Source organism: Physeter macrocephalus, chromosome 9 (assembly GCF_002837175.3).
Source record: "Physeter macrocephalus isolate SW-GA chromosome 9, ASM283717v5, whole genome shotgun sequence".
In the NCBI taxonomy this organism is placed as follows: domain Eukaryota; kingdom Metazoa; phylum Chordata; class Mammalia; order Artiodactyla; family Physeteridae; genus Physeter; species Physeter macrocephalus.
In genome coordinates, this window is record NC_041222.1 from 102638865 (window position 1) to 102662124 (window position 23260).

Here is a 23260-nt window from a genome sequence, read left to right on the forward strand (position 1 = left end):
AAGATCCTGCATGCCACGCGGTGCCACCAAAAAAAAAAAAAAAAGAGAGAGAGAGGTGTTCTAGAAGACAGCTGACCGTAAAGGCCTGCAGCTCAGAGAAGACCACCGGCTAGAGGAACAGCCCTGGCGGGTGGAGGGGACGTGCAGAAGAAGAGGACAGAAGGCACCAGTGAAGGCTGCGTTTGCTGGTTCATCTAAGAGTGATGAGTGTTTCCCTCTTGTCTCTTTTCCTCTTCCCTGTAGCACCGGCCTTCCTGAACCGACCTGACTTTCCATCAGTTCTTCGTGACTGTGGGGCAGATTCCAAGGGTGGCTGTCTTCCTGCAACGCCGTCCGGCCCGGTGTTAACTGGCTGCTATCTCTGTCTTACTGCGGAGATTTAAATCTCATCCCCTGTCCTAGTGGGCCTCCGTTTGGCCATTTCTAAGAAAATTTGGTCGGTTAGAGGGCTGTGTTGGTTCTCAAAGCCTAGTCTCTGCTTCTGTTATCTATTCGCTTTGGGGAACGGTCCTGAGTTGCATCCGTAGCCAAAAATAGGCTTCCTTCTGCTTTTGACTTGGTTAAGGACTCCAGAAAATGAAAGGCACCACAGACATATGCTCTTAGAGTCTATGAAAGCCGCCCAAACAAAGGGCTTCTAAGTTGTTCCATCAAAGAGAGAGGCCATTGTCCTGCCAGCACTGGGGCTGCGGCCTCTGTGTGAAGATCTCCTGGTTTGTCCCTGGTTTGAGGGACAAAAGTTATTCATTCACCTTTTGCAAGCACTGTTGAAAAATGTGATTTTGTTTACTACACAGACTTCTATTATAATTACTTTTCAAAAACCAAACAAAAATAGTGTTTCACTCACGTGTGAATAATAGACGTTGGTATTTCCCTTTCAACGACTTTCTTACATGGTGTCAGGTTTTAAAAATTGGAGTTATCATTTTTTAAAAAAAATTTTTACTGAAGTACAGTTGATTTACAATGTTGTGCTACTTTCAGGTGTACAGCAAAGTGAATCAGTTATACATATATTTCCACTCTTTTAGATTCTTTTCCCATATAGGCCATTACAGAATATTGAGTGGAGTTCTAAAATCTGAGATATCTTGACGGAGAACATTCAATACCATTCAATAATGGAATTCTAATCAGTGGGATACAAGGAATAATCCTAGAAAACAGTAAGAAGTTTCATGAATAAGTCTAGTCTAAGTGAGAAGTCAGAACCAGTGTGACTGCTTCAAAGATGTCGCCTGGGGCTTCCCTGGTGGCGCGGTGGTTGGGAGTCCGCCTGCCGATGCAGGGGAACCGGGTTCGCGCCCCGGTCCGGGAGGATCCCACGTGCCGCGGAGCGGCTGGGCCCGTGAGCCGTGGCCGCTGAGCCTGCGCGTCCGGAGCCTGTGCTCCAAAGCGGGAGAGGCCACAACAGTGGGAGGCCCGCGTACCGCCAAAAAAAAAAAAAAAAAAAAAAAGATGTCGCCTGGCCAGCGAGCTGACATTACGTGGCCACGTGGCACATACGTGTTAGCTCCCTAGCCTCCCCACTTTTAACTGAAAGACTCACCTTTAGGGTAGGAGAAGACCCGACATAGACGGGCGGAGGGTTCCCCTGCCAGCCCTCAAGACGGTAGATGTGCCCGACACGGGAACAAGGGACAAACAGTAACTTGCCACCGCACTGCCAGATCTGTCAGGAAAGACACACGTGGCAGCTGTCTCAAACGCCCAATCTGTCCTGTAAACGTAAACCTAAAATCTAAATTAGACACAGGGTCTACTGGGAATTCACCAGCTAAACAGATCCTGCGGTAACTTCTTGTTTCTCAAGCTCACATACTAACAAAGAGGCCGCTGGGGACCGCAGGCGCACAGGGCACCCAGGGGCCCATGCTGAGCCCCTGCAGAGCCACGCAGACTCCTGCGCCCTAACGCTCTTCATCTCTCCCAGCGCTGACACGCCTCCTCCCACCTGGGGGACTGTTACCATAACCGCCTAACCGGCCGTCCTTCGCCTCCGCTTGCCTCTACTCAGGCTCCCTTATTTACAGCAGGCGATTAGGTCTGGCTGAAGGGCAGCTCTGGGTCCTGCTCTCCCCGGCTCAGTCTCTCCGATGGGTCTCCACTGCCTGTCAGACTAAGCAACAGTCTCTCAGCTCAGCGCTGGAGGCTCTCCTCACTGTGGACCTGGCGCCCCTAACCGCGCCATCTTCCTGGACGCCCGTCGGATTCACGCTGTCAGCTCCTGCCCGACGGTGGGCCCCCGTGCCCGCCCTGAGCCTTTCCCCGTTCTACTCCCCCTTAGCTCGGCCCGTCTTCCTCGTTCTGCCTCCAAAACTTCCTCCAGCGTGATGCTGCCTCTGAATCACACCACCTGAATGTCGGCCTACCTTCTGACCGTACTACGAATTTAAGTATAATTCTCATCTCTCATCGGCTGCAAGTTCCTTGCCAGCGAGGACCGAGCTCCTCCTCTTCCGTCCCTCACAGTGCTGAGCACCGGACATTGAAGACAAGAGGTAACGCCTATGTGTTCAACTCAAACTGGAAAATACTTCTTTTTCTGGGGAAGTGGTGGGGGGCACGGGCGGGTGGGTACTGCAGGAGGGCGGCTCCAGGTCGACGATCCCTGTTGGGATCTACCTCTGTCCTGAAGCACCCTGTCCTGCGGTGATAAAGGGGAGCCTCAGCAGTGGATGGTCAAATGGAACCCCACACCTGCCGATTTCCGCAAGGGCTCCTATCCCGAAAGGCTCCGAGGTACAGAAAGCCTTTGGGGGTGGGGTGCGAGGGGAAGGAGAGGAGGTATTTTTACTTCCGAAGCTCGCTGGCTTCCGTCTTTAGCTGAGCCATGTACGTATGCAGTAAGTTTGGAGCTTGCATTTTTGCCTTATTTTTCCCCCAAGGCAAATATCCTTGTTAGTCTTTCCTTATAATTTAGGGAAATGCATTAAACAGGTCTTTTGTTCTTCTTTTTTTCCCAAAGAACACCAGCCTTATCTGAAAGTCACAAGAATCCATAACTGCTTAGAAAACCGCATTTGTTTCAATGAAATGTTACCTTGTATGAGATCTCAAAGTTTTCACCACCCCAAATCTGGAGGCCTGGATCGTAGAGACCCAGCTCAAAGAAGAAGTCTCGTTCAATGGCGAATAATCCTCCAGCCATGGCTGGGGACCTAAGAAAAAGAAACGCTGAAATAACTTTTAAAGACAAACCCCCCAATACCCCTTCAACAACAGGTAACAAGCCTTTATGGAGTACAGTGTAAGTAGTGCATAGAAGAGACAAAACTGATGGCCAAACATTAAGAAATTATAAAGCCTTCATGAAACAATCTGTTCATAATTCCTTATGAATTTACTACAATTTCTAACTGAAATCCTGTTATAGTTCGTTACAAATTAGAGCATTACATCATTTCGCCATTAGAGGGCGCCTTGGTTCCTTTGTTTATTTAAAAATTAAGCCTTGAGAGTTAGTTAAAATAGAACTTTCTCTTTCACTCCTAAAAATACTGAGCCATACAGCCGTGGTCTGCTAAATGTTCCTGAAATGATTTATGAGTCATTCTGGGATGAGTGAAACCATACACCATGCAAGTAGTCTCTCATTTTTTAATTTTATAGCTCAGTGGTTTGCCAAATAAGGGTGTAAATCACGGTAGAACAGCCACGGTTCATTCAGAGTTTGCAAATATAGCACATATATAGAAATGACAAATATAGAAATGACACAGGAGCATTAGACACAGCTATTTACTGTGTCAGGAGGCAGGGCTGCCAAAGGGTGATCTGTGGTTCTTCTTGAGTGGGACCTTGAATTGGGTTCTTTTGCCACTTTTTTTTTTTTTTTTTTTTTTTCCCCGGTACGCGGGCCTCTCACTGCTGTGGCCTCTCCCGTTGCGGAGCACAGGCTCCGGACGCACAGGCTCAGCGGCCACGGCTCACGGGCCCAGCCGCTCCGCGGCATGTGGGATCCTCCCAGACCGGGGCACGAACCCGCGTCCCCTGCAACGGCAGGCGGACTCTCAACCACTGCGCCACCAGAGAAGCCCAGAATTGGGTTCTTTTTTAGGGACTAGAGAAAAGAAGACTTGATAGCTTTTTAGGGCAAGCCACTCCCACCGTTAGGAATAATTTTCACCCTGTTCCCCCTCCCCTGGGAACAATGAATTATCACTGCATTCGACTCTTAGGTAGATCCCTCCATTAGAGTCTCTTTGTCAGCACACCTGATATTCAGCCTATCACCAATTCCTACTGATTCTACCATCAACACACATCTTGAACCCACTTCTTCCCAGCGTCACTGCTGCCATCCTAGACCAGGCACAGGGGCCCCGACTGTGTCCTCCGCTCTCTTCTGCCCCATCCAAGCCCCAGCAGGCAGCAGGCAATGCCTCCGTGCTCCGCCCGACCCCCTCCTGTCCCAGGGCCCCGGCTATGCCCCAGTCTCCTGAACGGTCCTCCCTCCTCCTCCACAGGGCCGACTCCTCAACCCTCAGGGCTCGGCCTCAGCGTCACTTTCGAGACACTTTCTGTGAGCTTTGCTTCTCACCACTCGTCACACTTGCTGCTCTAGTTATTCGTGCAGTTAACTGTTTAATTTCTGTCTCACCCACTACCTGTTAAGTGCCACGAGGGAACACATCTCTTTAAAATGTATCCCCAGAAAATAGCGCCTGGCACATAGTAAGCATTCATTAAATATTAAATAAATAATGAAGCAAGGGGCTTCCCTGGTGGCACAGTGGTTGAGAATCCACCTGCCAATGCAGGGGACACGGGTTCGAGCCCTGGTCCAGGAAGATCCCACATGCCGTGGAGCAACTAAGCCCGTGTGCCACAACTACTGAGCCTGCACTCTAGAGCCCGCGAGCCACAACTACTGAGCCCACGTGCCACAACGACTGAAGCCCTCGTGCCACAACTGCTGAGCCCACGTGCTACAACTACTGAGCCCACGCGCCTAGAGCCCGTGCTCCGCAACGAGAAGCCACCACAATGAGAAGTCTGCACACCGCAACGAGGAGTAGCCCCCGCTCGCCGCAACTAGAGAAAGCCCACGCGCAGGAACGAAGACCCAGCAGAGCCAAAAATAAATATATTAATTAAAAAGATAATGAAGAAATATTTTCAATATTAAAGGGAAGTCACATCAGGGGAAGTCATTCTTTCATAAGGCTTTTCTTCTTAAAGGAGAAACAGCCTTATTGCGTTTTCAGTTATACGTCCATGCCAAATTTAACTGTCATTTAACATTATTGTATTATAACTATGCCTTTTTGATCTTTAAATATATTCCCACTTATCTCAGTACATATTTGAAAACGTATCTTAACATGAAAACCAGTGAGTAACTTAAAGAGAAACCTTCCTTACATTTTTCTACCACATTAAAAAATTTTTCTTTACTAGCCCATGGGATTGGTAGAAATAGAACTGTAGTTATTACCCCTTATGTTTTTTCTCCCAGAATTATTTGTGAGTCAGGGTAAGTGGGTAAGCAGTAGATTCCTGGACAATTTTTGAAGAAGAACTTCAAAGAGAAATTTGGAAAATGTCAAATAAAGCTGAAAGTTGTATAATTTCCTTATGTTTGCCATTTCAGTATCCTGGTATCATGACATGCCCAAATCCCACCAGCTTTTTGCATGACGTTGGAGACACCTTCCCCAAATTGAGTTTGAACATCATCAGTAGCGTAACAGTAAGAGAGAGACCAAAAGCAGAACCATAAGATCAGAAAAATAAAATCAGACACATTTAGAAGCCTACACTAACATTTACGCAAACATTTCATCTGGGGCCACTCTTTTGAAAGATGGTAAAATGTTCCAGTGAAAAGACCAAAGAGAGAGTAGCACAAGTTGTTCTATTTGAAGAGCCACAAGAAGGGAGAAAAAGGAAGATTTTGGAATGAAGTTTCCTTTTAATCAAGTGCTCTTCTGAAAATGAAGTAATAAAGGATTCTATGTAACATTTCCCAAAGTCATGTATTTTTTTTCATCAGATTTAACTGGGATGAAATTAGTATTTAAGAGTTAGCATATAAAACAAAAGGAAGAAAAAAAAAAAAACTCTCGTCACTGTCTTTCATTGTCAACACTACCCTCAAGGCATCAAAGTGGATATAAAACTTGGATCGTAAGCAATGTGAGCATTTTAAACTTACAGAATGACATAATTATCAAAAGAACGAAATTGCATGTCTAGTCTCCTGGGACATGATGGCAAAGATTTTCTTTTTCTCACCTGTATTTGGAACTAATGCCATAAAACATGCTCACCCCTAAACGGAGCTTGCTTTTAAGGAAAAAGCAAACACAAAGAAGCAAGTGTGAGTTTAAACCTCTGAAACAGCACAAAGAAAGAAACCCTTTCAGAATCTGAGACAGCATCTACAGTTTTAATAACAAGTTTCTTTTTTTTTTTTTTTTTTTTTTTTAAGCTTGGCAAGAGGTTAATAGGTTATAGCAGCAACTGGAGAAAAGAGAAACAGGTAAGTGATTTAGTGATTACCGATATGGTTCAGTTTTTGTCTTTCTCATTCTCTTCTCTTGAGGGGTCAGAGGCACCCGTTTCCAGAGCATACTCCAATCCCATGCTCCTCGGGCATACCCATCTTCGTCACCACCCCCTTGGGGTACAATTTCATAAGTGTTGCCATTTATGACATCTATAATCGGCACAGTGCAAGTGGTTCTGTATTGTGTTGATGATGGCAGCGAAGATGAAATGCAAGGGCGTGTAGGGACCCACATGTTTACACGAGTACATGGGGAAGGAAAAAAAGAAAAGTACTTAGGTAAACGTTCCACGTAAGAAAAGGAAGTAGTAATCTTTACCGATAAGGTTCAGTTTTATGTTTTCTTTTGGCCTTTTCCTTGTGGCTTAGAGGAATACGCTTCCATAGCAAACTCCAGTCCCAGGCCCCTCTGGCAAAACCATCTTCATCCCCACCTTGCTGTGGCTCAATGGAATAATCATTCCCATCTATGTAATCTATCAGAGGCACAGTGCATGTGGTTCTGAAACATTTACAGAAAATGAAAAAGCGTTTAAGAACCCAAAACTGACGAGTTGAGCATGCCTAACTAGATGATCTCTTGTTACTGTGGGTTTGCCTTTTTTTCTCCCCCACTAGGGGATTTTCATATCTAATGGGAAGTGAATGAATGCTTTGAAAAGTTAAGGAGGCTGTTTTCTTAAGGGAAGGAGAGAGGAGATGTCCCTGGGCTCACAGACACATGTCACGGACAAAGAGCCATGAACCTGAACGTAATAGGATTTCCTCATTTTCACTGTGGTCCTACAGGCAACACTCTCTTGGTAACTTCCCATTATTTACCAGATTTCCCTGCCTGTTATTTTCCCTCCTTACCCCTCCATTAAAAATGAGCGTGTGTGTAGAAAGATAATACCTGCGACACGCTCAGCAGTGCTCCCAACGCTTTGCTGCTTTCTACTTCTTTGGAAGCAGTGACTAGGAAAATCTGTTTCTGTACATTTACTTGATCTTCTTTTCCTACTTCTTTTATTGGGAAAAAACAACTTTTCTTTTATTGCAAAAAAAAAAAAAGTACTGTATTGTATTCCCACTTTTTAAAAAAACAAGGAAAAAAATCCCTCAAAACCTGCTGAAGAACATAAATAGTGGCCTGAGAATTTGGAGCAAAAAAATATTATAGGTTTTATGTGGGCTTCATGAAAATGCTAGAACTGTATGACCAACCAGCTCTACAAAGATAATCGGTAACCTGCTTGTTCCAACGTTCATTTTATCAGAAGGAATTTTAAAATGCATATCCTAAAATGGAGATTAAAAGTTTTTTACAGCCATGTTAAGGTGCTTTTTAGATGTTTAGAAACCAATGAGAAGGGGAAATTCAATGGGGCGCAGAATTTCGAAACAGGGGAGAGGTACTTTATTCCCTCCAGACAGTGGACTCCCGTGGGCGAGTGGAGGGTCCCTGTGGTATGAGCTCCCTCACCACCCCGAGGACTGCCAGCTTTCACCAGGAGAGGTGAAGGCTGGTTATCTCTCCTTATGATTCTCGGATTTCTACGTATGCGGTGGAAGGCGTCCCAGAGAGATCTCAGTTGGGTAGTTTATAAGCTGTCTGATGTGGGGCAAGCTAATTAATTTCTCTTAGCCTCAGCATCCTCTTTGGTACAAAGGAGGTAATAATATCTACCTTGCGGGGTTGCTCTGAGGATTAAATCAGACAGCACGTGGAAATCGTGTCTGATAGGTGCTCTGATGATAAAACCCTCCAAAAGTTCTTCCTCTGACTCGGGCCATTGCCGCAGGGACATGTCTTATTTCTTCTAGAGTCTGAAATAGTCAGGATTCTGGACTAAAAGCAAGGAAGGCTTTGGGAACCAGAAAACTAGTGCTGCCCACCTACTGTTTCAGACCTCCTGGAAACTGCTGAGCACCACATTTCCATAGGACGGTTGTCTACTTCTGCACTTGAAAGGTCCTATGGGAACCCAAGGTCTTGCCACGGGTAAGAGCCGGCCCTTGCTGTGTAAAATAATCACTTCAAAGGGCATAAAACAACCCATAGGCAGAACTCCGAAGCATGCTCCTTCAAGCCTTTAGAATGTTACCAGAGCGTGCGGGAACAATTAATATTACTCTTCGAGCAAAGCTTCTGTAGCCAGAGGGAGAAGATTCTGAGCGAGATGCCCTAGGCTCATCCCAAATGTCTGACTGCCCGCATGTGAACCAGCCCCAAGTAGCCACCTAGATCCACCCCGGCGAAACAACTAGCTAGAAAATAATACTCAACGTACAACTTGATGCACTGAATGGAACTGGAATCAGAAGAATGGGACCATTATTTGTCCTAGGATGAGGCTTACTTTTCAACCAGGAAAGAAAAAAAGCAAGGTAATGTTACCTGTCCTTAGATATGGGAGCTACGAGTGGTGCATACCAGTTAACTGCCACCTCACAGTGGGCATCGAGGTATATCAAAACCTGAAAAAAAAAAAAAAAAAAAAAAAGAGGCAGGGTGAAAGAAAATTCATATACAGCATGACATAGATCACGTACAAATTAAAATTAGATGCTAATATAAACTGGCATTAGAGTCAATCTTGATATACAAGTTATCTGTTTAAGGTAGCATTTTCAATTTTAAAAAATTAAAAATTAAATGGGTACTGAAAAATGTAGATGAACTTTTAGTTACCAAATCCAAAATGTTGACATAATAGATATCAAATGTGTCCTACCTGTCCAAGTTTAGCCTTCTGGGCACCGATACTTCGTGCCTGAATTAAACCTTCTCTTCTCTCATTTCGAAATACCTTGACTAGGCCATTCCACAGCTTAATATAGTCATCCAGTTTTTCTTTTAAGTGTTCTATGAATAAAAAATTCATTCAACATTGTAAATTATATTTATGGCTAATAAACCACTTAAACTATTTTTTTAAATTAACTAATTTATTTTTGGCTGTGTTGGGTCTTCTTTGCTGTGCACGGGCTTCCTCTAGTTGTGTTGAGCGGGGGCTACTCTTCATTGTGGTGCGCGGGCTTCTCATTGCGGTGGCTTCTCTTGTTGCGGAGCACAGGCTCTAGGCGCGAGGGCCTCAGTAGTTGTGGTGCGCGGGCTCGGCAGTTGTGGTTCGTGGGCTCTGGAGCGCAGGCTCAGTAGTTGTGGTGCACGGGCTTAGTTGCCCCGCGGCATGTGGGATCTTCCCGGACCAGGGCTTGAACCCATGTCCCCTGCACTGGCAGGCGGATTCTTAACCATGCACCACCAGGGAAGTCCCCACTTAAACTATTATTTTTCTCAAGAGATGAGGATAGGCGACAGGTCCTTTGAGTACTCAGTAATTTTACACAGACCATATTGAATGTTAAATGTATAGGGAAGTAAGGTGAAGTGTATCACTCGAGTTAAATTTTGAGCTTAATATACCTACAGTGGACTAGCTAGCCTGAGAATTATCAAACCTCTCTCTAAACATTAAATAAATGATGACTATGCCAACTGACATGAAAACTGAAAAAAAAATCAAATGTTAATATCATATCTAGAAGCTTTCAGGCACAATAGTTTTTTTGCTTTTGGAAGAAGCAGTGGTTCAGGATTTCTGAAGATGTACTGCCTATAAATAACATTACATGGCCTTTGGGATCCACACAGGGTATAGGTTAATATTTGTTTCTGAGCCATCTTTCTACTACAATCAGTGATGAAGGGAGTAGTCTTGGTGTGGTGATGAATACAGTTCCCACCCAGTTGGCAAGTAACAATAAAAGATCCCATTTTCTCTGTATTTTAAGCATCAAGTGTCTGTATATATGTGTGTATGTATAGATTTATAAATAAATCTTTACGTATTTATATAATAAATACATATATAATTTCCACACATATGCATGTGTATATATGTATATATACACACACACACACACACACACACACACACACACACACACACACACATATATATGTTTGCAGTTTGGTAGAGAAAATTTTGTGTTATAAAAATAAGATACATTTGCCAAACTTTCCATCTTGGCTTCCTAGTTGCAAGAGAACAGTTTTTGTTTGTATCACTCTGAGCCAATGAAACTGACTCATCACAGCCACAACTAATTCCTGGATCCTTAAAGATGTTTCTTGAAGACACAAAAATTATTTTTAAGTTGTTTAAAATTTTGGCCCATGAATACAAAAACAAACCCCAAAACAGCTGTATTTAGTGATGAGCCAGTGGTTAAATGGGCAAATCAGGCTGTACACTTAATACTTTACTCATTTTTAAGGAGCTTATAATTAGCAAGATACCCACACATGTGTATTCAAAACTGAGAAGAAAAAATTTTCCATTCTATACTTTGGTGTCCAGTTTTAATGAGAATTATAAATAAAATTCTCATGCTGAATTACAATGTTTCCCCAGAAAGTCTTGGTAATTTTCCCTTCAATATAAGGTTTTTTTGTTGCTGTTGTTTTTTTTTAAAAAAGCTCTTACCTTCCTATTTTTTTTTAGTTCTGTACAGTCCTAAGTTTTTTTTTTCTAAAGCCCCTTCTGACTTGCATTAGGTACTTTTTTGGATATGTGATCTAAATATATCTAAAATAAATTGTTACGGCCAGAAACGAGTTGATGGTGTGCTCTTTGAATTTAGATTCTAGTTACGATGACCCTGGCTGCCCTTGGGTCTCAACTACAGTGGACAGATGAGTGCTCCGAAATAGCACGGCCCCTGCTGGGGAACGATCAATCCTCCCCAGCCCCAGCCCGGACTGCACGCTGGGCCACCTGACTTGCTGTGGCCAATGAGAAGCAGGCGGAAATGATGTGCACTTGTGAGCGGAAGTGCTCCCGCAGCTTCCTTCCCTGAGTGCTGCGAGGAGGACACGTGGTCCGTGTAGCCCCTTGCCCAGTGCACAGGTGGAGAGGAGTGTTCTCTGTTCAAAGGCCCCAGACCCTTACGTTTTGAGGACATTGTAACTTCCAGAAACCCGAGGGTTCTGAGCAGCCAACTCTTTTGTGAGGTTTTATATAAATTAGTTAAGTATTTTGTCTTTAAAAGAAAAATTATAACTTAGAGTTTTAATTACTGAATATATTGGGGAAAGAAAACAATCCAAGTTTTCACTTAAGTCAGATTTACCAAATGCTCTATAGTTCTACTGAGGATAGGACTGACAGATGTTCAAGGGTGTTTTGAAATTGGGAAGAGTAAAGACCTTCTGTACTTCTGTCCAAGAGTAGCCCCAGTCAATGACCGTCCCCACGCTGTAAGCTAAGCAGACCCTATATGTAATTGCTTTTAAAATGTGTTACAAGAGGCTGTTAGAGATTTGTAACAATAGAAGCGCTGATCACAAAAAAATTAAAGTAAACTGGACAAAACACTTAAGCCCCCAATTTTGTTCTTTCCTCGGGCCAAGCAAGAAAGCAAGATTTTAGAATGGGAAACACCTTTTGGTGTATCTTCACTTTTTTTTTTTTTTTTTGAAGACTATTCTGAGCTTTTTAACTTGTATTAATAACATAGTGGTTCTTAAAATCAGTACAATCATACACGCGGGATTTCTCCAAGTTGTTTTTGTAGACTTAAGTTTTGCTAAATCTAAAACATTGTTGGCACCAACAATATCACTTAAAAACATATTTTCAAATATTTATTTGAGACAGGGATAGTATTCTTAAGGAAAATGATCCCATTGTAGAAAATTGCAACCAAGATGTCTAAGCTAAAGGCATTTGATGACTGAAAATTTAAAGTTATACATTCCCTGCTGTAATTAAAAATGATTAGTTGAAGAAAGTGGTAGGTCATATTTCTGTTTCTCTCCATGCTAATATATGTATACAAGATCAAGATTCTGGTTGTGTCCTTGCAAAAACAGCAGAGGTTTATCCAGACTGCAAGAGTTCTAAATTAAGTTTGGAGAAAGCTTTTATAAAGCCATTTTGAATGGTATTTTCATGCTGCCCATGTTCTGACTTCTTTTCTAACATTATATCTAGTGGTATCACTACTTATACACAAAAACTCTCTGCAAAACTCATTTGCCAAAAAGCAGATATCCTGTTGTTATTGAGTTGTCTGTGCTCTTTGGTCAGTTTTCAAAGGTTTCAACTCAGTTTTATGACGAGCAAAGAAGAATAAATAACTGCCCAGACTTGGGTTTTAGCAGCATAATTACATGCTGCTTTGGGGTCTGAGCTATAGCATTATCTATCTTTTGATATTTATGTCAATAAGAAGATATATTCAGCTTACAACAATGGATCTATTTGAAGAAAAAAATTTTAACTTAAAAAACCCCACTTATCTGGAAAATCACTGCTCCATCTCTCTCTAGCCAAGTTGAACCAAGACTAACCGATGTCTCCCTAAATGTGTTAGAGCTTGCTCCATAAAGAGAGTAAAAAAATAAAACACAATTTCCTTGTATTCAATATCCTAAATCAAATCTAGAACAAAATAAGCTTTAGTAGGTACTTTCTTTTATAAATAAAAATAGCCCATGGTTTCTGGTCAAATTCAAAATACACGGAAATGCAAAATACAAGCTATTAAACAGGTATATAGGTTTCAGTATATAGATTTGGATGGAGCTTTGGGTGGCATTACAATATACATGCCATTGCATTTTTTCAGTCATTCAATAAATTACCTCTACGATTAAATTTTTATAAAACCCAATGCCCAAAGAATTGGTATAGTATAAGACCTTGGTTAAATACACAGACTTAATGAGCCTATAGATTTGGATGCAGCTGTTAATTACTATCTCTGTCACCGCTGGCAAGTTACTTAACATCTCTGAGCCTCAAGTGCAAAATGAAGATGAACAACATGTATCACAAGCCTTACTGTCAGAACAAAGTAAGTCACATACAATGTTTAGCATAGTGCCAACTTGTTGATAATAGATGCTATCAATAGATACTAATTATTAATTTCTGAAGACTATTTTGAGATCACCTTTTTGCAATTGCTAATAATTATTTTATAGACAAAATGTCGATTCCATAGCCATTACCTTTGTTACTGAAATCGTCAATTAACACGATTTCTGCTAAGTATTTCCTTGGAGTCCTTTTAATTACGCTGTGAACTGTTCTCATGAGGGTGGACCACCCTTCGTTATGGAAGACGATGACAATGCTGGCCGTGAGCAGGTTTTCATCATAATGCCAATACTTGCATCTACAAAAGGAACATTTCATCATATTTATTCAGAGGTAATCTGCAATGTTTGGTTCCAAACGTACTATGACTATGTCTTCTGATTGGATTAAATATTATTGACTTAACTAAGGTAAGTGAATGAAATACATTTTATATTTTAACAGAAACCCAAGGTAGAAGAGAGAAGCTGGTATGAGATGAAGTTACTCATATTCAAGCTACTTCTTCACCAACCAGCACTTATTGTGACAAAGAGAACTAATTTGTGAATTTATGCTTCTCAGCTGGGGATGGTATTAAGGTTTCTTTTCCATGACTTCAACCTCAGTTTATTTTCTGCTTGAAAACTTGAGCAAGGGATTTATTTCACTTGCTGTGAATAAACCACTGTATAACTGTGTTTGAAAGCTGTCCTGTTCTAATATGGCTAAAACATTCAGAAAAACATGAAATGGGCTGAAGTGCAGCATACGAGAGACATTCCAAAATTAACTGTTGGATGAATAAACCAAGTTCTAATAGTGTTTAGAGTTATTAGATTGACTAAAGGGTCTTTAGCTGTTTTACGCAAAATTACTTCAAATAACCGTAGCAGGAATAAAGTTGCCAGAAACCGTTTTCTAGTTGGAAAGAACCCAAGAACCCCCCTCCCCACCACACGGTCGGCCCTCCATATCTGCTGGTTCTGCATCTTAAGATTCAACCAACTGTGGCTCAAAAATATTGGAAAAAAATTCCAGAAAGTTCCAAAAAGCAAAATTTGAATCTTCCGTGGCAACTATTTACATAGTGCTTACCTTGTATTAGGTATTATAAATAATCGGTTGAAAGTATACAGGAGGGTGGTGTGTATAGGTTATATGTAAATACCATGCCATTTTATATAAGGGACTTGAGTATCCACGGATGGATTCTGGTATCCAAAGGGGTCCTGGAACCTATCTCCCAATAACGAGGTACAGTTGTGTGTATATTACGCATATACAAGCATATGTGTATACACATGTATGTGTGTATGTACACACACACACCCACTTTCTTCTGTTTGGTTACGGGAGAAGAACAAGACAGTAAGAACACGACAGATGAATGAGAACAATCTGAGACCCATGTTATTTCTGCAGGAGTTAGCTTTCAGAACTAGCATCTGGTGCCTATTACCTTCTCCTTGGTAAGTGGAAGGGAAAGATTTTTTTTAATCCCAAAGCTTTTCATGGAGGAGTAAAAGAGCTTGTTCCCAAGATTAAATTTAAAACCATAAATGCAGCAATTAACATTATCAGCTTGATAACCTATACCACCATTATCTAAAATAGGACCTGGCCCAACAGAGATGCAAACAATGTTTTCTCCGGGTGTTTACTTCCCTTTCAACGTAGTTCTCAGTTGTCTGTGTTCTTAGAGGTGGTTTTTATAGAAATACAGACTGAGTCTGGAATCCATTAAATCTTATTTCTTACATCTGCATTTTCTTGTTAAAGGAGCAGTAAGTACCTGCTACGTTCTGAGCTAGACACTAGCTCAGCATCAAGGAGCAGACATAGTCTCTGCCCTTATGAAGCCCACCGCGAGACACGGAGCAAATGTCTGCACTTTCTCTGCGTGTGACAGTGGGGAAACCATGGTGCTTTGACAGGTGGCCCTCATTCAACCTCAAGACAGGTGGGCAGGAAGGCATCCTGGAGCCATGAGGTGAGGGTGAGGCCAGAAGGATGATTTTAAAAGTACTGACACCAAAGAAGTGGGGAGGAAAAGATAAAAGCACACAATGAATTGTGTGCATGTGATTCAGATAAAAAATGAATAGACGGAAGATCTATATCTTTGGAAGACAGAATTAAAATATGAAAAAAACTGAAGAGGAAAAGTTACGAAAAAGGGCATTTGCAGTATAACTGCAAATACCAGCATATACTTATTATGTGTCAGGCACTATTCTCTGTGCTTTACTTTTATTAACTTATCTAACCTCCCAACATCACTATGAGGTTAGTACTATTAATGTCCCCATTTTACAGAGGAGGAGACTGAGGTCAGGGATAAATGACTGCCTAAGATCACTCAGCTAGAAAGTAATGAAGCCAGGACATAAACCTAGGCTATCTTGGGTTTCTAAGAAATCTTGTTAAAAGTAAAATGAAAGAAAAAGAAAAAATACTAGCTATACCTATCTATGAATGGCTAAGAATTGATCTAAGGTCTAAGAACTGATACTGACATTGAATATAATGTCAATACAAGGCACACATCGAGCTTATTATTATGTGATGGGAGCTCTGTCCCCTCCCCCTCTTCCCTGCCCTTTGTGGCCTGGAGATACCCCAGGAATGGGGAAGGGGGTGGGGGCATGGTAGCCTTCAGCAACAAAGAGGGCTTTTCAAGGTTGGGAGGGGCCACATGCTCTTTCAGAGTACCAAGTTAAAAAATACAGTAATGGAGGGATGCAGATTTTGAAAGAAGATGTGATGAGTGTTTCTGGAGAGAAACTAACCTGGGCAGGTATGTCTAATTTTGAAAGGGTAGGGACAAATGATCTCCCTCCCCGCAACTGCAAAAACAAGCAAACGCTCTGATGGAGATTCAGGCAATAATTTTCTTCCCTGAGTCTAACCACTGGGCCTAAAGAAGCAGAACTGGATGGGAAAGGCACAGATTTTGATTTACAACAGACACCAGAATTGGTGAAAATATTTAAGTCATGGAAGGAGATTTGGAACTTGCTGATTTCTAAGGCAAAAGATGACAGCTTGGAGGGCTTCCCTGGTGGCGCAGTGGTTGTGCGTCTGCCTGCCGATGCAGGGGAACCGGGTTCGCGCCCCGGTCCGGGAGGATCCCACATGCCGCGGAGCGGCTGGGCCCGTGAGCCGTGGCCGCTGAGCCTGCGCGTCCGGAGCCTGTGCTCCGCAACGGGAGAGGCCACAGCAGAGGGAGGCCCGCATACCACAAAAAAAAAAAAAAAAAAAAAAAAAAAAAGAAAAAGATGACAGCTTGGGGAAATGAGCCAGATGAGGACTTTGAATGGGAAACTGCAAGGAGTTGGAAACAGAGGGAATGAAGGTGGGGGGGAAGGGGGAAAGTGAAGACGAGAGGGGCCCACAGGGGACCCCTTCCTGTCCCAGGGACTGCTTGGGCAGACGGTCCATCGGAAGGAAGGTCTGGATGTGCTACCTTGCATTCCTACAGGACAAGGGGACAAGAGCTGGAAGAGAGTGTGTTCCCAATTTCTCCATCTTCCCTCACCTCTGTACGGTTTGGAAATAACTCCAAAGATGTAAACTAGGTTATGTGCCAGTAACGACAACTCTTGGTATATATTTTTCCTATTTTCTTTGTCTTAAAAATTACCAAACAAAAGCAATATTTTTTTTCGAGTCCATCTCTTAAAGTAAGGGAAATAAAAGCAAAAAGAAACAAATGAGACCTAATTAAACTTAAAAGCTTTTGCACAGCAAAGGAAACCATTGACAAAATGAAAAGACAACCTACTGAATGAGAGAAAATGTTTGCAAATGATATGACTCATAAGGGGTTAATATCCAACATATATAAACAGTTCATATAACTCAACATCAAGAAAAACAAACAACCCAATTAAAAAATGGGCAGAAGAACTGAACAGAGACATTCTTCCAAAGAGGAAATGCAGATGGCCAACAGGCACATGAAAAGATGCTCAACATCACTAATCATGAGGGAAATGCAAATCAAAACCATGGTGAGATATTACCTCACACCTGTCAGGATGGCTATCATCAAAAAGAACATAAATAACAAATGTTGGCGAGGATGTGGAGAAAAGGGAACCCCTGTACCCTGTCGGCGGGAATGTAAATTGGTGCAGCCACTGTGGAAAACAGTATGGAGATTTCTCAAAAAACTGAAAATAGAACTACCATACAACCCAGCAATTCCACTCCTGGGTATATACCTGAAAAAAACAAAAACACTAATTTGAAAAGATACACGCACCCCATGTTCATAGCAGCATTACTTACAATTGCTAACATATGGAAGAAACCTAAGTGTCCATCAACAGGTGAATGATTAAAGAAGAAGCAATATATATATATACACACACACAAACACACACACATATACATACTTACATACATACATACAATGGAATACTACTGAGCCATAAAAAAGAATGAAATTTTGCCATTTGCAGCAACATGAATGGACTTGGAAGGCATTATGCTAAGTGAAATAAGTCAGAGAAAGACAAATACCATATGATATGACTTATATGTGGAATCCACAAAATACAACAAACTGTGTATATAACAAAAAGAAGAAGACTCAGATATAGAGAACAAACTAGTGGGTACCAGTACAGGTGAGGGGCAATATTGGGGGCAGGGAGGTACAAATTGTTGGGTATAAGACAAATAGGCTCAAGGGTGTATTGTACAACATGGGCAATATAGCCAATATTTTGTAATTACCACAGATGAAGTTACCTTTAAAATTTGCATAAAAAATTGTTTTAAATAAAATTGAAAAAAATTACAAAAGCAATACACACTTTGTTGTACAAAATCCAAACAATATAGAAGTGTATAAAGTAAAGGTAAAAGCTGCCCCCTTCCCTCTCCCCAACAAATCTCACCTCCTAGAGGAAATCATTGTTACTAGTTGCGTTTAGACATTTTATGCTCATGCAGACATATAAATGTATGTCTGTAGATATATACAGATATATTCAGATGAGTAGGTATAGATTCTTCTTTCATGCGAGTATGTATAGCTTTATCCCGTTATCTAATTCTTTGTAACTATTGCACAACATTGCGAAGTATGGCTGCTCCATAATTTTTTTAAATTAATAAATGTTTTTGGCTGCACCACGTGGCTTGCGGGATCTCAGTTCCCCAACCAGGGACTGAGCCTGGGCCTTGGCAGAGAAAGCCCAGAATCCTAACCACTAGGCCACCAGGGAACTCCTGGCTGTTCCATAATTCATGTGACCTTTTCCTCGTGGACATTTCCGTTGGCTCTACACGGAGACAATGATCATCCTTACGCATAAATCTCTACACCCGCCCTTGCCTGGAATCCTTCCTACAAAAGGCTCAAGGCTGTAAGCTCATTAAGGACAAGAACCTCATCTGCTTTGCTCACCACCATCTAACACAGAGCAGTTGCTCCATAAATATTATTGAATTGCTCTAAGGGTATTTTTGAAATGCCTCTAGATGTGTTTTCTCCTCTGCGTAATGTCTACTCTCCACCCCGCAGTCCAACTATTTTGAGGTACGGTCAAGAATCAGTCAGTCCGTATGGCAGGTGGAGACAGATGCTCTTCTAGCAGGAGAGGGGGAAAATCTGGAGGAAGACCAAAACAGAGCAGATAGTCGATAGACTAGAATAAAAGCAGATGGAAGGAGGGGCTCAAGCCCGGCCTCCCTTTCTGAACTTTAGGGGAGAGGCCCATCGGGGAGGCTGCAGCATGGGGTAGAGATGAGGTTGTGGGTATGCGGGCAGGGGAGCTAAGCAGTCCCTTCCCACCTCTTCTGTGCAGTCTCCTTGGCTCTCGATGGAGCCAGAGAGCGTAGACGTTTCCACCTGCTGTCAGCAACAGAGTTAAGAACCAGGGCTGCCAGGAGCCACCACGTAAGGAGTAAGGCGACGTCAGGGAAACGACGGGGTGGACGGCTTAAGGCGGAGCCTGGCCCGCGGGCTCAGAGGATGCCCATGAGAGCCGGAGGGGAGATGAGCGCCCACAGGGGGGCAGGCGTGGGGAGGGGCCCACAGGCTGCGGGGCAGCAGGTGAGCAAGGTCAGTACACCTGGGAGCCAGGAGTGTGGGTGGCAGGGATGGCGGGTACCGGGCAAACTGCCGCCAACACCTCGAGGACGCGTCACCCTCCTGTCGCCCCCCCCCCAGGCTACAGGAGAAAGGGCGAGAGCCCCTGGGGGCACGGGAGCAGCCGGGAGGGGGACGTGCACTGCAGGCGGGCATTTGCGCTGGGAGAGGAGGCCGCCGGGAGAGCGCGCAGGCAAGTGCCGATGACAATGCATAGCCTGGACCAGGAGACTCGGTGCTGAGAGAAGCACCCTGTGTTGAGGTCAGACCCCCATTCTGCAGCATTTCTCTCACTTTACTGGCATAAAATCTGTAATAAGCTCCAAGAAGAAGGAGGGCCAACGGAAACACGATGCCACCTTGAAATGGATGGGTTCTGTCACAGACTTTTGAGTAGTTTCTCCCTTCTGGCACTTCATTTTCCAAGAGGGCTTAAAAACCCTCAGCACCAAGGGCATCGTGCTCCGCGCTAGTTACTGCAGAACTCTGTGGCCGCACATACTTATAGCTGATTTACAATGTTGTGTTAGTTTCAGGTGTACAGCAAAGTGATTCAGTTATACATATTTATATACATTCTTTTTCACGTTCTTTTCCATTACGGTTTATCACAGGATATTGACAATGGTTCCCTGTGCTATACAGTAGGACCTTGTTTATCCTGCAGAGTTTTTCTTAAAAGTAATTTTTACAGAATATTTCCATGGCACCTATGTGGTGCCAGGTGCTTGTATCAGAAGACAGGAATGACGAATTTTCATAGTGACTTTTCTATAACTTAAAAGGTCAAAAGTAGATTTCATAACCAAAAATGACATGCCTATTAACAATTTCCTTCCATTTTCCCTTCCCAGCTAGGTTTTTTAACATCTTTAGTTTGACATAAAGCCTTTATGTATTTAAGCTTTATCAATAAATAATATGGAATTCAGCAGACTATGAAAAACTGGTTACAGTTGGAAGGTTGCTTGGTGAGCCTGAGATCTGATCATCTCGCTGGTTTTGAAAGCTCCACGTATGCTCTTCCACAATAGGGATTGCTGAACAGACTAAATTCAGACTCAGGCCACCTCTCCCATGGACAGCTGTGGGTACAATGACCACGTCTCTTCCTTGGGTCCCCTGTTCTCACCCCCAGGTAGACTATTCCCTTCTTGATAATATATTCTTTTTTTTGACTGGGCACGTAAAATTGAAGCATGAAAAATTATTCTGTATTTAATCATTTTCTCAAAACTCTACCTCTATGCCTTGAAGAGCTTGTATCCCTTTTCTTGATTATTAGAAACTCTAGGATGGTCTAGTTATTTTTCCCCAATGTTCTTATCAACCCTTCTTATCAGTCAGTTTTCCCTTGAAGGTCAAAATTAAGTCTGTACTAACAGAACCCCATTCTTCCTCCAAGATGAAAAGGTCAGCTAATCACCACAAGTTCTGCTCACAGCTGGAACAGTGTTTTCATATATTATGTTAATATTCAATACATATTGGTTGATTTGATTTCAAAAATTTTTCTAGGAATACTCCTCTTCACAATGTTGTACTATATCATAGCATACCACACATTTTCTTCATTAACGAATTAAATATTAATGAAAAGGAGAATAATAAATCTTTAACTTGTGCTCCATTGGGGTTGAAAGTCAAAATCAATGAACACAGGATTAATGGTTGGTTATGCAAAAGTTTTTCAGGATGAAACTCAGTAACTGAGGAAGCACGGCGTCTGCCATGCTTGCTCTGGCACACTCCGTACGGTGCCACATTTGGGAGGCCAGAAACCGGAACGGTATGAAGGCAGGGACGACGGGTGGCTTTAGCTCATCACACCTGTAATCTCTATCAGGTCCACACTCCCAATCAGCTCAGTCTCAACTAAAAACCACACGCTGGCCACGTGTGCAAGCTTTTAAGCAAGTGCCCTGGTTCCAACCGGGTAGCTGCCTCTCAACTTCTTCTTCTGGGGCAGAGAGTTGAGGGGCTCAGGTTTATTTCATGTCCAAGTGACCAATGTGTTGGAGAAAAAGGGGAAATTCTTAGCAGAGCAGATTGACTTGGACCAGAAATTCTCTAGCTCATCACGGCTGATTCCTAAGGCAGGAAGCTACAAAAACCACTGCTTTATGTATTTCACAGAACAAGCCGCAGGACCGTTATCTGCCCAGATCGCTGGTGGCCTCCTGTGGCCCCAGGCTCTCTGAAAAGCTTGTATCTGTCCTATTTCCATTTCCCCTAGCCTCCTCTGGTAGGCAGTTTCCCGGCATCCCCACAAGTAGTGGGGGACAGCTGTCCAGTCCTTACCCATGACAGCTCAGCTGTCCGTGACCATCAGACAGTCACAGCGCAGTTGGAATTCACAGCTCCAAACAGCCAGCGGCTTCCTAAGGTTACATGGTTGCTGGCCTCTGCAGCAACCGTGGATCGTGTACAAAAACCCTGGGGCGGGAACCTTGGACGACGGCTTCGAGAACAGCTCCATCCCTGCCTCCTCACTGATGCTCTGGCTTATTTAGTGTACTGACAAGCCAAGCAAGTGTGAAGGGCATGCTCTCCGCGAAGATGGGTACTTCACAGGTGGCAGGTGCCAGAGTGGCTCCACGGGGAGACTCTGTCCCTGTGGTGGGGACGAGAGTGGCACCAGGGACCGCGGGCCAAGGGTTTGGGGAGCACTGGCTGGTACGCAGCAACAGGAAGCCCCCTGTGTGGAGGAGTCTGGGAAGATTCGATCCCAGGGTGTTCAACAGCTGACTCCAGAGCTGGCTGGGAAGAATCTGAGGGACCTAAAATTCTAGCACAGTGGCTTTGAGCCAAATAAGTGGTATTTTTCGTATTAGTGACGGTCATCCCATTGCATCCCAGGCTGGGGAAATGCAGTTCTACTAGCTTGTATGGTACATACACGATCATACCTGAATAGTCCTGCGGGGGCCCCGCTAGACCACATGATTTGCTCAAAGTCACAGCTAGTGACAGAGGCAAGATTTAGAAACGAAGCCTTTAAGATTCTTTCCCCTAAACCACAGATTTACCAAGAATTACTCACCAATATATACTTAAAAACAAACAGGAAAATGAATTCCTTATTTTTGCTCAACACCCAGGGGATATACAGCCATGAACAGACGGCTGCACTCAGCTCTGTGGAGTGACTTGTGCCTGATTCCAGGGCTGAGAATGCCAACTGCATCAGGGCAAACTGAGAATGCTGACCTTGTTGCTGGGTAGCTGTCTTCAAATGATCTTTTTTTTTTTTTTGAAAAGGAAAACATACTCGGACAGATGTGTCCACTTAATGATCTGAAATGTCAAACCACAATTTAGGGAAAAAATCTGGCAGGGAATCCTAGTACTGGACATATGTTCTTGTACATTTCTCCAAAACTCCCTGGGAAAAGAGAAAGAATATTTCACAGTGGAAGCCATATGCTTCTAGCTATATTGGACTCTCATTTCACACACGAGCTTTCATGCCATATTCTGATTTTACAGAAGCACCAGCTTAAACACCAATATATCTAAGCTGAGACAACCACCACTTCCAGGAGTAAGGATCTGGGTGCTATGGCACGGATGTAAACGACGCCAGGGGCATGAACCAATACAGGTTTGCACCTGTAACTTATTTTTATTTTATTTTATTTTTTAATAGAACTTCGTATTGGAGTATACTTGCTTCACAATACCCTGTTAGTTTCTGTTGCACAACAAAGTGAATCAGCTATATGCATACACATATATCCCCATATCCCCTCCCTCTTGCGTCTCCCTCCCACCCCTCCCCATCCC

The 23260-nt window shown here is 43.1% G+C and overlaps 1 protein-coding gene across 4 annotated transcripts in view; it reads right to left on the reverse strand.

Annotated features, from left to right (window-relative positions):
- GALNT7 (polypeptide N-acetylgalactosaminyltransferase 7) overlaps window positions 1-23260 on the reverse strand; it is a 124755-nt gene that overhangs the window by 13486 nt on the left and 88009 nt on the right. For 2 of the 4 annotated variants that reach the window (XM_024130814.2, XM_055087358.1), the window contains exons 3-8: window positions 13521-13687; window positions 9235-9365; window positions 8898-8977; window positions 6511-6693; window positions 3047-3164; window positions 1553-1675 (exon numbers count right to left, since the gene is read on the reverse strand). In XM_024130814.2, coding sequence (XP_023986582.1) covers window positions 1553-1675; window positions 3047-3164; window positions 6511-6693; window positions 8898-8977; window positions 9235-9365; window positions 13521-13687 — 802 coding nt within the window. Of the gene's footprint in view, window positions 1-1552; window positions 1676-3046; window positions 3165-6510; window positions 6694-6836; window positions 7020-8897; window positions 8978-9234; window positions 9366-13520; window positions 13688-23260 lie in introns of all 4 variants that reach the window. The other 2 variants (XM_024130815.2, XM_055087356.1) reach the window with 2 other exon arrangements.